The sequence below is a fragment of the Lemur catta genome, chromosome 4, assembly GCF_020740605.2.
Source record: "Lemur catta isolate mLemCat1 chromosome 4, mLemCat1.pri, whole genome shotgun sequence".
Classification (NCBI taxonomy): domain Eukaryota; kingdom Metazoa; phylum Chordata; class Mammalia; order Primates; family Lemuridae; genus Lemur; species Lemur catta.
In genome coordinates, this window is record NC_059131.1 from 65,657,271 (window position 1) to 65,674,108 (window position 16,838).

A 16,838-nucleotide genomic window follows, 5' to 3' on the forward strand; every position below is an offset into this window, starting at 1 on the left:
GATGTTTTATGCATTGATTTCTTCTTTAAAGCACGTTTTTAAAAAATCTGATGGCTCTTTTGGCTAGATGAACCAGATACATTTTCCTTCATTATGTTACTCATTAAATATCCTACTGAAGAACTAGAACACCTAGCTAAATTGATGCTATATATTTGAATATATTTGTATTTTAAAAGAACAACTCTTCTGGACAATACATCTCTGCTATTATAATTAAATACAAATTTAAGAAGAAATTATGATATTTTAAAATTTAAACACTTGTTTTAGAGGCACTGTCAAAAATATGTAGTGAATATATAAAACTGAAGCTGCATTTATTTTTTTCTTTTCAAGCTTTATCCGTCTAAATGACTATCTAATTGAGAACACCATGCACGTCTTAACAGTAAATTCTGTTAACTCTCTTTTGAATTATCTCACTGACAAGCTAAAACGAACACCTTCAGCAGATGTCATTCAGAAATGGATTACTGAAGAGAAACCTGAAGTCACTGATAAAAAGGTATATCCAGACAAAATTTAAAATATTCATTGGTTAGCATTTATTGAGGAGTACGTACTATGATCTATGAATTATGTTCTTTTCTGTGCACTGGAAAAACAGAGAAATGCTTAGAGGATTTCACAATATAATCAGAGCCTACCATATGCATATGAAATGGTGGAAAGAAAATCAGCATATCAATGAGTATCTAATAATAGAGTAAGAATCCACAGTACTGAGAAAATGTTACTGTCTCTCTCATAGGAATTTGCTAAAGGTTATTCACGTGTTCATTGACATATTTCTTAAGTACCAACTAGGTGCCAATCCCCACACTGGATGTGAAGTATATAGTGATGAAAAGGATAGACAGGATCCTTGCCACCAAGAAACTTACAATTTGGGGGTCATCATGGGCATAAACTAGCAGGGAGAAGCAGGAAAAGTGGTATAAATGAAAGAGATAAGCAATAGTTTAGTGGCGAGAAGAAGTAAATCATGAAAGCAAATCTTTGTGCTCTGAGTGGATGACCTCTCAGGAGGATGTTGATCTTAACAACACAGAGTAATTTCGGGTATTTGAGATGAAGTAGTACAAAGTTGTACATTGTAGCATAGTGAAGAGAGAACTCATATTGTCTCATATCCAAGGTTTTCAGTAAGCTTTGGCCTAGGTCCATCTTTGATACTAAAAGATTCTTGCCAGAATTACCTAAAAACATAGCAAAACATGCTTACTGGTTTGATCAAGCCTCCCACCTTTGCATCTCAGCTGCCTTCCACCCAGGAAACCTAACTGTGCAGTACAAGAACTGATCCTCTTTGTCTTAGTTTCTCTTTTCTCCAAAAGTTAAAACATAGTCCTATACTCCTTTCATTGCTTTCTCTCCTTCCCTGTTTTCAATTCCTTCTTTTTATAAATACTACAAATTTTAAAAGTAGCATTTATTTTTCTTTTTTTTTTTTTCTTTTTTTTTTTTTTGAGACAGAGTCTCGCTCTTTTGCCCGGGCTAGAGTGAGTGCCGTGGCATCAGCCTAGCTCACAGCAACCTCAAACTCCTGGGCTTAAACGATCCTACTGCCTCAGCCTCCCGAGTAGCTGGGACTACAGGCATGCGCCACCATGCCCGGCTAATTTTTTCTATGTATATATTTTAGTTGGCCAGATAATTTCTTTCTATTTTTAGTAGAAATGGGGTCTCGCTCTTGCTCAGGCTGGTCTCGAACTCCTGACCTCGAGCGATCCACCCGCCTCGGCCTCCCAGAGTGCTAGGATTACAGGCGTGAGCCACCGCGCCCGGCCATATTTTTCTAATTATAAAAGTAATATATGCTAAGTGCAGAAAATTCTAAAAACACAGAAATATACAAAGAAAAGCATCCTTTGCTGCCCAAATATAACTATTTCCAAGGGGAAAAAAGATATCATACTTTTACTTACTACTTTATCTTGCTTTTCCACTTAGCAATAAGGTAGTCTGAAAAATTTCCCAAGTCAACATGTATTTTTCCATGTGATATTCTCAAATAGAAATGTATTATAATTCTTTTTTATGGCTATTTTTTTATTTCAGCATATTACAGGGGTACAAATATTGAGGTTACATATATTGCCTTTGCGCCACCCAAGTCAGAGCTTCAAGCGTGTCCATCCCCCAGATAGTGCACACCACACCCATTTGGTGTGAATATATCCATCCTCCCCTCTTGCTCCCTCCAACCTGCCTGACACCAGATGAATGTTACTACTATATTTGCACATAAGTATTGATCAGTTAATACCAATTTGATGGTGAGTACGTGTGGCGCTTGTTTTTCCGTTCTTGTGATATTTCATTTAGTAGAATGGGCTCCAGCTCTATCCAGGATAATACAAGAGGTGCTAGATCACCATTGTTTTTTGTGGCTGAGTAGAACTCCATGGTACACATATACCACATTTTATTAATCCACTCATATATTGATGGGCACTTGGGTTGTTTCCACATCTTTGCAATTGTGAATTGTGCTGCTCTAAACATTCTAGTGCAGATGTCTTTTTTATAGAATGTCTTTTGTTCTTTTGGGTAGATGCCCAGTAATGGGACTCCTGGATCAAATGGTAGTTCTACTTGTAGCTCTTTGAGGTATTTCCATATTGTTTTCCACAGAGGTTGTACTAGTTTGCAGTCCCACCAGCAGTGTAGTAGTGTTCCTCTCTCTCCACATTCACACCAACATTTATTGTTTTGGAACTTTTTGATAAAGGCCATTCTCACTGGAGATAAGTGATATCTCCTTGTGGTTTTGATTTGCATTTCCCTGATGATTAGAGATGTTTGAGCATTTTTTCATATGTTTGTTGACCATCGGTCTATCTTCTTTTGAAAAGTTTCTGTTCATGTCCTTTCTTCCCCCCTTTTGTTAGGGTTGTTTGATATTTTCTTGCTGATTTTCCTGAGTTCTATATAGATTCTAGTTATCAGCCCTTTATCAGAAGTATAGCATGCAAATATTTTTCTTTAATATTTCAATTTTCTTAGTGAATTTTTCTTCCAAGTCCTGGATTTTTTTTTTTTTTTTTTTTTTGTGGTTTCTTTGTGTTGGGTATCCATTTTCTCTTGCATATCATTGAGTTTTCTTACAATCCATGTTCAAAATTCTTCTGTCATTTTAGTGTTCTGAATTTGGTTGATATACATTGCTCGAGAGCTGGTGTTCCCCTTTGGGGGTGTGCTCTCAGTTTGATTCTTCATACTTCCAGAGTTCTTTTGCTGATTCCTTCCCATCTGGAGCAGCTGTTACTTCTTACCTGTAGATTTTTGTTTAGATAATGACACAATGACACACCTACTTTAGTCTCGGAGCCAGTAGGTGTTGTTTGTGGGTGAGACTCTACCACACCCTATCTGATGAGTCAGTAAATGTAGTAAAAAGGCATGCAAATTGACCTCCTTGTCAGTAGGTGGCACTTGCTGGAACTAGCAAGCTGCAGTGTTGGTTTTGGGTCCTGTAACCAGCTCTTGTTCCTCTGGAGAAGCACTCAGTGCCTCAGTTGGTGGGTGGGGCCCTGGGACTTCCAGGTGTGTCCTTATTCTCCACCTCAGTAGGGATAGGTGGGGGGGTGAGGCTGGGCAGAGCTGGGTTAGGTGAGCCTGCCCTCAAGTTCCACAAGTGCTTTTAGCAGGGGTCAAAGGTGTGTTCTCTGATTCTGGGCAAAGCTGCCAAGGAGGGGCTGAAATGATCCCACTCAACCAAAAAGTCTGCATGTGGAGGTAGGGCTGTCTTAGACCCACAGTCTGGCAGTCTGGAGCAGACCTTGTTCCTTTCCACCCTCCCGTATTCTGTGTTTCTTCCTGGGTCTCTGCTGGCAGGCAGGACCTCAAGCCAGTGGATCTCTCCTGACTGTGATGCGAGCCAGGAGGTTCCCTGCCCAGGATCATGGCCTGAGCTGGGAGCACAGCCCTCCCATGGGAGGAAGGTTGCCCCTCGAGCACGCCGCAGCTAGGACCCACTCTGATCTGCCCCTCAAGGCACACACACCTCAGTAAACTAGGTCACAAATATCCCTTCTGTGCCCCTGGGCAATGCGATCAAGACCTGGGTGTATGGGATATGTCCTGCAGGCCTGTGCCCTGGGCCCTGGAGATCAATCCCTGACCCTGCCAGGGAGAAGAGTGCTGGTGTCAAGTCACCCACAGGGTGCCCAAGCTGGATCAATGTCTCTGTGCCTCAGGATTTACCCTGCTCTGCTGGAGTCACCAGGCAAGCAACAACTGGGAGGGCTGGCAGGTAGGGAGCTCATAGTCCAAGTACTCCTCAATCTGCTACAGGGCCCCAAAAGGAAAGGCCCCATTCCCTGCGGATGCCTCCAAGTGGTGGCTAAATTGTCTCTCTCAACAGCTGCGGATAGAGGAGGGGAAGGGGAAAATGAAGCAATATGGCACCTTCCAATGGGCTCGGATCTGTGGGGCAGGAGGTGCCCCAAGGGAGCAGGGAGGCTGTTGCCCTGTCCATAAGAGGCTCACAGCTCACTGGTAGCAGCTGTCTCTGGGCTGGTGTTGGCAAGTCTCTCCAGCAGTTCAGGATCCCACCAACAGTCCAAGATGCAAGAGAGGGGAAATTTAACCACGCCACCTACCCTTGTCGCTGGTCTCCAAGCCTCTCAGGGTTTAGACCCTGCTGATGCTTTCTCCTTCCAGTTCTGTTCCGCAACTTCTTCCCTTGGAGTCTCCTGTGGTTTCAGGCAACCTTTCTTCTGACCCTTATCTGATCTATGTTTGTCTGCCTGTTTGTTTTTTTCACTTTCATCTAAAATCTATCTTTCTTGCAGAGACACTCTGGCTGGCAGTTTTTGTCGTCTGCTGTCTTGCCAGTTGTCAGAAATGTATTACGATTCTTGTAAAAAAATTTTTTTATTAATCACGCGCTCACTATTCCAAATAATGCTGTGAAGGACTTCCTTGTCTATACATTTTTCACACATTTCTGATTTTTCCTCTTAGAAGAAATTCCTAGATGTAGAATTGTCGGATCAAAAATATGCATGCTTTTTAAGGCTTTTGATACATGCTGATCCATAACTTTCTAGAAAGTTTTGCTAATTTACAACCTTCCTAGCCATGTTTGAGAATGAGCATTTACCCACGTGCACACTAGATATTATCATTCATTTTAATCTTTGTCAGTCTGTTGGATGCAAAGTGGTATATCACTGCTTTTAAACATTATACTTTTTTAATTGCTACCCTAGTGCAGGTATAAAAGCATAGGTCCAGCAATCAGAAAGACTTGGGTTTGAATGTTGGTCTGCTGCTTACTAGCCAATATGTTGTGGATGAAATATTTTACCTTCTCCAGATCCCATTTTCTAACAGGAGTAATAATGGTACCTGTTTCATATAGTTGATATGGGAATTACATGAATAGCACTGTGCCTGGCACACAGTAAACAACCAATGCTGTTACTAATAAACCACTTTAAGGAAGAGGAGGAGGAGGTTCATTGATCATTTGTATTTTCCTTTTAAGAATTATCAGATCATTCCCTTTTCCCATTTTTCTGTTTGAGTACATGTCTATTTGAATATATTTCTATTTAGGTATTAATATATTACAGTACTTCTATTAAATATACCAACTATATTTTCATTCAACTATTATCAACTTTCTATCTGTTACATATTATACATTACTGATATGTTTTCCCAATTTATTATTTACTTTTCCATTTTGTCAATAGTGTTTTTATAAAAAGAGAAGTTTTACATAACTATGTAGTCTTTCAATATTTGCCTTTTTTTCTGTGATATTACTTTTTTGAACGATTTTCTGCAAGCCAAGTTTATAAATTCAGCTAATTGTATAAACTTCCAAGTTTACATGTCTCTTGTTTTGTTTTTGTTTTTTTTAATTTTACGCCTTGGAACTTGTATCTTTATAACACTGCAAACGTGCTCATTTCAGGGTGCCCCTGTGGTGGAAAAGCAAGAAGAAGATGAGTCCCTCATCCCCATGTTCCTCACAGAACTGATCTTGACAGTCCAGTCGCTACTCTTTGAGCCTTCTTTGGAAGACTTCCTGGTGTGTGTTTTTTCATATAAAATCCACATATAAGCACCTTTTTTGGAAACTTAAGCAGCTGTTTTACTGTGAATTGGATGGCAGGATTGCAGATGGCACGTCTCCAAACTGATCATAAGAAAGAATGCATTGGTCTCTCACAGCATTACATCTACATCAAACTATCTGATAGGTTAGCACATTCTCTTTAGCTTAAGGCAGATCAGGGACCTTGTAAGGTATACAAGCAAGAAAATATACTCTACACAAAATTTGGAATTGACTATATACATCCCTCTAAGTAGAGTCCAAGAAATCTCTCTGTCCTGAATACCATTTTTGAAATCTTTTTAAAAGTATGCTACATCTGGGAGACTTTCATTGTTTTAGTTATCTATTGTTGTGTAGCAAATTACCACAAATTTAGCAGTTTAAAACAGCCATTTATTATCTCACAGTTTCTGTAGGCCAGGGGCCTGGCACTCACTGCTCAGCTCTTCCTCTGTTTCAGGGCCTCTCCAGGCTGCCATTCAGGGGTCTGCTGGGCTTGAGATCTTATCAGAAGCTTGAGTAGAGAAGCATCCACTTCTGAATTCCCTCAGGTTTTTGGAATAATTCAGCTCTATGCAGCTATAGGACTGAGGTTCCCATTTTCTTGAGTGATGTCGGCCAGGGACCACCCTTACGTCCTAGAAACCATGTGGTCCCCTTTATAGACAGTTTACAATATGGCCATTAACCTTCAAGGCCATATGGAGAATTTCTCTCAGAAAGGGCCTGATTCCTCTTTTAAGGGCTTTCAGTCACGTCTATCCAAGATAATAACCTTTTTGATCAACTCAAAATCAATTGATTTGAGACGTTAATTATATCTGTAAAATTCCTCCACCTTTGCCATATAATGTAACCTAATCATGTAATGACATCCCATCATATTCACAGTTCTCACCCATACTCAAAAGGAGAGGCTTGTACAGAGTATGTACACAGAGGGCAGGAATCTTAGGGATTATCTTAGAATTCTGCCTATGACATTTACATAGTAAGCCAGTTGGAGTCTGTATTTTCTGTTGTTAGTTGGTATACTATGGTGCAACAGCACTGGTAATGAAGATCTTTAGATTTTAGCCTTGGCTTCACAATTAATAAGCTATTTGACCTTGGGAAAACCACTTACCTCTCTGAGTTTCAGTTTCTGCATTTGTAAAATGAGTTCCAGTGTTGCTTCCTATTCCATGCAGCAGTCTATGCTTTTATAATTTAAGAGATAGGCTCTTATAAGATATTTACAGTGTTAGGCAGACTGCTAAGGTCCCTGTGGTTGAAAGCCCACTCAAAAGCTCCCACAGAGAGAGGCACTGGGCTCTTAGGTCCCAGCCTCCCACGAGACTCATGTCCTTCACATGGGACAATGTGCCCATATGAAGGTGCCCCTGTGCTACAGATGACACAATGAGGCTCTCTCCTGCAAGCAGCTAGCTGTTCTTTACCCCCAAGTGATGGGCCTCAAAAAACTCTATACCCTTCCCATTTCCTATTGTAGGACCCTGCTCCCCACATGAGTATTTTTAACTCCTGTACATGAAAAATACATGGCCAAGTTCTGTATAATTAGCATGTTTGTGTGTTCATACCAATATAAGATTTTACTTCATATAACCCTAAGATTTTGCTTCATATAACTCTATACCCTTCCTATTTCCTGTTGTAGGACTCTACTCCCCACATGGGTATTTTTAACTCCTGTACATGAAAAATACATGGCCAAGCTCATGCATAATCAGCATGTTTGTGTGTTCATACCAATATAAGATTTTACTTCATATAACCCAAATTAGCCAATAAATGTTAAATAGGACTATAATCCTTAAATTTTCTATTTTTCTCTTATTGTTTTGTCATTAGCCTTAATCATCCCCATCCAGTTGTTTCACACACACACACATACACACACACACACACACACACACATACACACATATAGAGCTTAGTCTAAAGGAAAATTGTATATCTAAATCATGACATCTTGCATTGTTCTTGTTTATATTACCTATGGATTCCTAATACTTGATTCAATACATACTTTTCAGTTTTTATCTTTCCTATTCTGTTTGGTGGGCCTCCTGTTACATTTGATTCTGTTTACTGCTTTCGCCTCTTGAGGTAGACTCTTCCCTCCATTGATTTCTCTTGGTTCTACTCCTGTACCAACATTTTTTCCTTCTCTGTCCTCTTTCCAAGAGCCTTTTTTTTGTCTGACCCTTGACTGTTGCTATCCTAAAAGGTCCCCTCCCTCTGCTTCTCAACCTGTGTGCTCTTCTTGGGTGCTCTTTTCTGTGCCCATTTCTCTGACTACCACTTCTAGAATGCCAACGTAGATATATATTGAGATCCAGTACTTTTCTTCTAAACTTCAACTAATGGCCATCAGGAAATCTCCATCTCAATGTCACCAAATTAACTGCAATTCACCAAAATGACTTGATCCTATCAACTTTTTCTAAAACTTACTCTTCCCTCCCTATCTCCCCCTCAATGAAAGGCACTATCCAGATGCCCAAGCCAGCAATGTGGGAGTCCTCCTAGATCCTCCCCTACCTCCTCAAGACCAGAATACCAGACATGGTGTGCTGACCCTTAGTCGCACCCGCTCCACCTCTCTTCTCCAAAAAGACCTCATCATTCTTACCTGGCCTGCCATAAAAGTCTCTTCTCATCTGCCTGCCTCCCTTCCCTCTAAGGCATTTTCCACGTTACTGACAACAAGATTATTCTCACAGGCAAATCTGATCATGTCACTTTTTTGCTTAAAATTTCTCCATCACCTATAGTAGCATTTTTCGGAGTAAGCTCTGTGAGATGCTGATTGGCATTTTAAAAGTGAAGGGGTTGCAATACACATTTACATATTAACAACTGTGAAAAATCCTGGTGAGCAAGTCCTGAGTAGAATCCTGTTTAACTTTGTTCAACCCAAGGTTTCTTCCCAAACTTACCTGGGAAGTTGGGACCCTGTATCCTCTAGGCAGTCCCCAGTCACAGTCTGGGGAGCACCGGTCTATGGGCCAACATTGGCATCATGCATAAGACCTTTCATGAGGGGACCAACTGCGTGTCATCCTGTTTCTCCACGCTGGCACCATGCTCAGTGCCTGTACAACTCACAGCACCCAAACCTACCGCCCCTTCCTCAGGTCCCCCATACACAATGACTTGGCAAGGATTGTACTCCTGTCTTGTACATTTGGCAAGCTCCTATTCATCTTTTAAGATTCATTCATTTCAAGAGGTACCTTTTCTTTTTTTTTTTTAATTTCTATATATTTAGGGGGTGCAAGTACAGTTTTGTTACATGGATATATTGTATAGCAGTGAGGTTTGAGCTTTTGGTGTACCTATATCCCGAATAGTGTACCTTGTACCCAATAGGTGATTTCTCATCCCTCACCCTCCTCCCACCCTCCCACCTTTGGAGTCTCCAGTGTCTATTATTCCACTCTACATGGCCATGTGTTCAAGAGGTACCTTTTCTTTACCTTATCTTCTCTAATTAGATTTTGCATTTGTTATAAACTATAAACTACTTAATGTGCATTGAAGAGAATTTGAAAAACACAGAAAAAGGATCATTGAAAGCATTCATAATCCTATGTGCCAGAAATAGAAATAACCTCTGTTAACATTTTTATATGCTTCCTTCCAGTCTTGTTTTAGTACATACTGACACACTGACATATGTAGCTTACCATGAGATTATAAACATAGATATAGATACAGATACGTGCTTAAACTGGGATGATATCATACACCAATTTTATGTCCTACTCGCTCTTTTTTGTAACTTAACATTATATCATAATCTTTTTTCCATGTCATTAAACAATTTTCAGAGATACTATTTTGAAAGGATACATGATTTTCCATTTAATAAATGCATCATAACTTATATAACTGTACTCCTATTTTTGAACACTTAAGTGTTGCTCTAATTAGTTATGAGCAATGTTGCAATGAGTGTCCTTGCATGTAAATCTCTGTTTAGTTTATATATGTAATTTTTTCTCCTAGGTTAGATTTCTAGAATAGAAATTACTTCTCAAAGAACATAAACTATTAACCCTCCCTTTAAACTTTCCTACAGGCTTACTTCGGCCTTTCTTTTCTTTAGTGACTCAACTGTCACTTTAGGAGAGAACGACAACTGTGTTCAAGTCGGTAGATAAGGTGGCTGCATTCAAAGCCAAACTGCAATTATGAGGGTAAAAAGTGAACACTGGGCTTTTTGACATGTTTCCAAAATGACCTATTAGTGTTTTGTTCACACTGCAGCTATAGAACTCAGCACAATGTGTTGCAATTTTTTGCTTATCTGGCTCTCTCTCAGTTTGAAAATATGTGTCCTGAAGGCAAGGCTGTGTCTTCTGATTTATCATTTACTCAGAATCAGCACAACACCTGGCCTGGTTGAATGGGTTTTTACTTATTTTAATACTCAAAAAATTCAGAAGTACTCATAATCATATGTGTGTTTCCATTTATGTTTATGTCTTTCTCTCTAACAGGATGGTATTTCAGGTGCAATTAATCATTGTCAAAACACCGTGCTATCCATTCCTAATCTTGTGCCTGATTCATATTTTGATGCTTTCACCAGTCCTTACATTAACAACAAACTTGAGGAAAAAACCTGTGGAACTGGGCCGAGCTTATCAGCAGTATTTGAAGATGATAAGAATTTTCACACAATTATCTATCAAATAAAGGTATATTTACTTTGCCTAACCTATTTTATAATGTTCTCAATTTTTAAGAAATTGAGTAACACATTCTCTTTCTTTCTTATCTTTAAATGTTCTGCTTGCGAAAATTGGAATACACCTAATCTCTAAATGGTAAAATTTGAAAATAATCTTTGTCCTTTAGAAATTGTGCTATGAAGCATGAAATAATTTTTTAATATTTAACAACAAAAGTACATTTATAGAGGAAATTGATGTGAGAAGGGAAAGAACAGCATTACTCCTTGGCTTGTTTCTTCTCTAGATTTCTGGGTAACCTAGTCTCCTACATGGAAAACAGGAATGTGGCTTATGTAGTTTCAATACTTGTCCCCTCCAAATCTCATATTGAACTATTTGAGGTAGGGCCGAGTGAGAGGAGTTTGGGCCCTTGGGGCAGATTCCTCATGAATGTCTGGTGCTCTCCCCACAATGATGAGTGAGTTCTTGCTTTGTTTGTTCATGTGAGAGCTGGTTGTTTAAAAGAGTGTGGTGCCACCTCCTCCCTCTGTTTTTCCTTCTCTCACCATGTGACACACCTGCTCCCCCTTTGCCTTCTGCATTGATTGGAAGCTCCCTGAACCCCTTCCCAGGAGTAGATGCTGGCACCGTGTTTCTTGTACAGTCTGCAGAACTGCAAGCCAAATAAACCTCTTTTCTTTATAAATTACCCAGCTTCAGGTATTTCTTTTATAGCAACACAAAATCAACAAACAGTGGCCCTCAACTTACTGCAATTGCCTTTTCTCCTCGGCACCCAAGTGCTACTATAATTTTCAGACTCAAAATTTGCCTATTTGTCAGTCATCGATATCCGTATACATAGAGCCCTATGTAACTTAAAATTAGCATTGTGTCTAATTTTGTTCATTTTATGAAGATATTGTTATACCTATCACAGTATGATTTTAAAAAACAGATGTAGTGTATTCCATCTAATACTGTTTCTATTCCTGCTTATAGTGAGTTCTTATTCTCAACTGTATTATTTTGAATTATCAATTCAAAAATTATAAGCTCCTACCATGTTTCTTCATCTCCCTTTCAAAATTTTAACTTTACAAATTATTTTAACTCTATGTAGTTTCTAATTCCAAAATTTTTTTCTAGATGTTTTGTTCTTTTGCATTAATACTTGTTACTAAGGAGGGACTTGCACAACCTCATTTCATTCACTAACTACCATATTATGTGGCCTAATAACAAATACCAAAATAGTTTCTACTTCATCAACTTCTCTCCTTAGTCAATTATTTTTCTTTAAAATGGTGGCTATAACATTTGTAATTAAAAATTATATTTTCAATTTGAAGGAGTCAAGGGCAGTTGTCTAAATTTGAATCATCCCACATATTTTCCAAAAATAATGAGGACCTATAAGAAAAAGAAATAAAACTAAACAAAATTTATGCCCTTAGCAAGTAATTAGAAGACAGAGAGCACCCAAATGTCAAATTACCTTTGAGTAGACTAATAAACACAAAAACCAGTGAGCTTTCTTTTTTAGGCTCCTGCCACAAGCCTTTGCAGACAGTGAGGCCAGTCCTTTGAAAAACTACAAAAGTGAGAAGCAAGGAGCTAGCAGCAGGCTTGAGGTTAATCTAAAATCAGAGCCAGAAAGAAGTCCACCCTACATTCAAAAATAATTTTTAAAAAGGCCTAGTAGATCAGAGCACTGACTATAGGAAAGGACTTAAAAGTTCAAGCTATTCAAGAGGGCATCAGTTCTGGGGAGAAAATAAGGTTGAAAAAGAACAATAGGCATTATTTGAACATTGGGGTAGTACAGAGGAAGTGAAGCAACTAGTGAAAATGTAAGATCTCCAAGATAAAAAAAGAACCAAAAAAGTGGAGTACACCAAGCTCTTTGGCCACCACCATAAAATAAAATAAAATACACTGCCCTTGAATTATAAATTTTGTAAATCACTCCAAATCCATGAGCTGAAGAAATTAAAATAGATTATATACATGCAAATCTACTACAAGGAGAAAACAGAAAATGAGAATTAAGACAGCTGAGGAATATACTCCCCTCCACTCCCAATCATGAAGCAAAAGCAACGCTAAAAACTGAAGTAAATATTCTCAAAGAAACATCTGAATGTATGGAAACCACACTGAGTAAAAATTTCAAAATTAAAATAGAAGTGGGAAAAAAAGGCAAAAATCTTCTCACAAATGAAGAATAAATTACATGGTACCTAAGGGAGAATAAACTCAAATGAAACTTTAACATACGTGTAGAAGAATGACAGGAAAAAATGAGTATTGAAGACCAGAAAACAACCAAGAAAAAGAAAATGTTATCTAAATATGACTCAAAATCTAGATGCAATAATAGAATGAATAGATCAATTTGATTACATAAAAATTAAAAAAAAACTCTTGCAAGGCAAAAAAAAATTTTTTAAGTAAAATACAGTTACAAACTGGGAGAATCTATTTGCATCATAATATCACAGCTGAGGGCTAATATTCCTAATAAATGAAGAAATTTTACAATGGGGAAGAGGAAGGAGACCAAAACTAGGCAGAAAAATTGTCAAAACGTATGTCAGGAAATTCATTAAAAAATAGCATCTAAACATGTGAAAATATATTCTACCTCACTCATAAGACAAATGCACATTAAAACAAAACTGAGGTATCATTTCTTAACTATCAGATTAGCAAAATGCCAACACATTCTGTTGGCTGGCCTATGGGGAAACAGAAATTCTCTCACATTTTGCTTGTGGCAATGCAAACAATAAAAAAGAATTTTGCAACATATAACAAAACTATTAGGTTATTAAATATGAAATGTTCAATTTCCTTAAGTATTAAGTTTGACAGTTGATATCTCTGACATATCACTTTGACACTTTCTGTTTTATTTTTATTGTGAAGGTACATCCTTGGTCTTTCAAACGTATGTTTTGGCTTGTGATTATCTTTCAAATTTTTTTAGAGCAATTTTTGTGAAAACATGGATAAATCAAAAATTGATGTTATTTTTGAATATGCATTCCATCATGAACCAATGCAGCACAGACAGCTAGAAATATCAATCAAGTGTTTGGGAAAGATGTGGCTAATGAACACATAGTACATCAATGATTTGAGAAGTTCTGTTCTGGTGATTTTCATCCTGAAAATGAGTCATGTGGGTGACCTGAGACCAAGGTGGATAATAATGAGATGAAAGCTGTACTGGATCCATCTCAACCTACGAGTGAATTAGTAGCAAGGTTTGATATTACTATTCCAACAATATTGGATGATTTGAAACAAATGGACAAGGTAAAGAAGCTGGATAGATGAGTACCACATGAATTAAATGAGAGTCAGAAGAGAGATCGTCTCTAGGCTTGCCTTACTTTGCTGTCAAGACATAAAAGCAAACCATTTCTACACCGTATTCATACGTGTGATGAAAATTGGATTCTTTTTGATAATCACAAGTGCTTGGCACAATGGTTGGATAAAAGATGAAGTGCCAAAACACAGTCCAAAACCAAATAGTCATCAAAAAAAAGCTAATGGTGTCTGTTTGGTGGTCCAGCACTGGTACCCACTACAGCTTCATGAAACCTGGCCAACCAGTTACAGAGGATGTCTACTGCAACCAGTTGGACCACATGATAAGGATGCTTGTGATTAAGCAGCTGAGATTGGTCAATAGAGCAAGACGATGCTCAACCACATGTCACACAAACAACACTGCTCAAACTACAGAAGTTGGACTTGGAAACTCTCTGTCATCCACTGTATTCACCAGACCTTGCACCAACTGAGTGCCACTTCTTCCAGGCTTTGGACCACTTCTTGCAAGGGAAAATAATCAATTCTCTACAAGCTGTGGAAAATGCCTTTCACAATTTCATTGCCACTTGCTGTCCAGGCTTCTTCGCTACTGGCATACACAAACTACATTAAGATGGCAAAACTGTGCCTATAGTTTAGCTGCATACTTTGATTAATTGTACTTCTTCTTGTTTGAGTTATAATAAACTAAACTTTTGATTCAAAATCAGACATTTCAGATTTAATGACCTAATGTATATATATTTCCCTTTTGATCCAGCAATACCACCTGTAAAGATGCACTCTGAAAATATGTTTTCAACAATACAAAAGTACATATGCATTAGGTTATTTATTACAGCAGCATTGTTTATAATTGCAAAATATTAGAAACTACCAAAACACCCATACATAAAAGAATGATTGAAAAATCTATGGTAAATCAACACAGCAGAATACTATGCAATTGAACAAATGAATGAGAAAGATAGCTATTAATTAATATAGCGTGATTTCCAGGATATATTATTAGGGAAAAAGGAAAAGTACAAAAGAATATCCATAGTATACTACTGTTTATGTCAGAGGCAAGGGCTAGGGGGAGATAAACCAGAAACTAAGGAAATTGATTACCTAGAGGAAATAAAGGGAATGGTGTAGAAAAGATGAGGCTATGGAGTGGAAAATATGGGAGAAATAACAACTTTCGAGTATACCTTTGAATATAGTCCTAAAAAAAAAAACCAGACATGGAGGAAAAACCTCTAAAATAAAATACAAACAAAAGCAAATGAACCTGAATATATTTCAAATGTGTAACATAACCACACTGAAGGGAAGAGGGGGAAATCTAAACTAAGTAACTTTTGAACACAGTATTTTACCCATGTAACCTTAGGCCAAAGACCACTATAACAAATATTAAACCGCAGTTAGTAGGTTTGTTTTTCACAGTGGTATTAGTGTGCTAGCAATTCTGAAACTGCTTTCTGTGTATTTTAGGGTTGAGCAAATAAGCCAATATATTGTGAATAATGAAATGAGGTTACTCATCCTAAGAAAGGGAGTTACAGATTCGTAAAAGGGAAGGCTAGAATGAACCCTGTGGTGTTGTATTGCAATTGGAATTATCAACTCATGGCTTTCAAGTGATCTGTAGAATGAAAGAGAAATATGTAGGGTTTTGTGTATGTATGTAGGGTGTGTGTGTGTGTGTGTGTGTGTGTGTGTGATTGTGTTTATATTTCCTAGACCTGTCTGCTGAGATGGCCTAGAAGCAATGACATCCTAAGAGCAATGACCACATCTAGTATCCACATGTTGGTTTCTACATGTCATACCAAATTAAAAGGAACTCTCTTTGGTCTCTCTAGAGAAATATTTTATTCAAGAGATGGGGCAGAGAAATGCAAGATGAGCCCAGAGTATATTGTTAAACCAAAAAATATGAATTTTCCCAAAGAATAATGGAGACAAGTAGAAAAGACAAAAATCCACCTTGAAGTGTCTCACTGGGACAATTTGATAATTAAAATAAATAATGATTATAACAACACCATCATACCTTGAATAAAATGAGAATATGAGTCCATATTGTGAATTAATAATTAACTAATTAATTGAATGAGTGAGAAGGGAAAGTATTTCCTTTAGTAGAATGCCAACCAATACATTTAGAAGACAAATGTAATTAGAAAAATCAGCACACAGCCATCACAGAAATAGGTTGCTGGAATCTCCAATGCAAATTACAAAAAATCTCGTGGAAACACAGATAACAAGGAGTATACTGTTAATGCAGTTGTGGCTGGGATAAAGGAATACTTCAACGTGATGTTGGGCACTCAGCTGCTCTACAAATTTGAGAGGCCACAGTATGCAGAAATCCTTGCAGATCACCCTGATGCGCCCATGTCCCAGGTGTATGGGGCACCACATCTACTGAGATTGTTTGTACAAACTGGAGCAATGTTGGCCTATACACCTTTGGATGAGAAGAGCCTTGCTTTATTACTGAACTATCTCCATGATTTCCTAAAGTACCTGGCAAAGAATTCTGCGACTTTGTTCAGTGCCAGCGACTATGAAGTGGCCCCTCCCAAGTACCACTAGAAAGCCATGAGACACTCACCGTGTTTGGATCTCTGTAAACACATCTTTGTTCTTAGTCTTTCTCCTGTACAAACAATGTACTTTGAAGATGTTAGTGTATAACAGAATTGATGTTTGTTTTCTGTTTG

General features: G+C 38.0%; 1 protein-coding gene across 1 annotated transcript in view; it reads left to right on the forward strand.

Moving 5' to 3' along the window:
- DNAH6 (dynein axonemal heavy chain 6) overlaps positions 1 to 16,838 on the forward strand; it is a 240,745-nt gene that overhangs the window by 46,238 nt on the left and 177,669 nt on the right. The window contains exons 9-11 of the mRNA XM_045549959.1: positions 340 to 508; positions 5,936 to 6,052; positions 10,594 to 10,794. Coding sequence (XP_045405915.1) covers positions 340 to 508; positions 5,936 to 6,052; positions 10,594 to 10,794 — 487 coding nt within the window. The remainder of the gene's footprint in view (positions 1 to 339; positions 509 to 5,935; positions 6,053 to 10,593; positions 10,795 to 16,838) is intronic.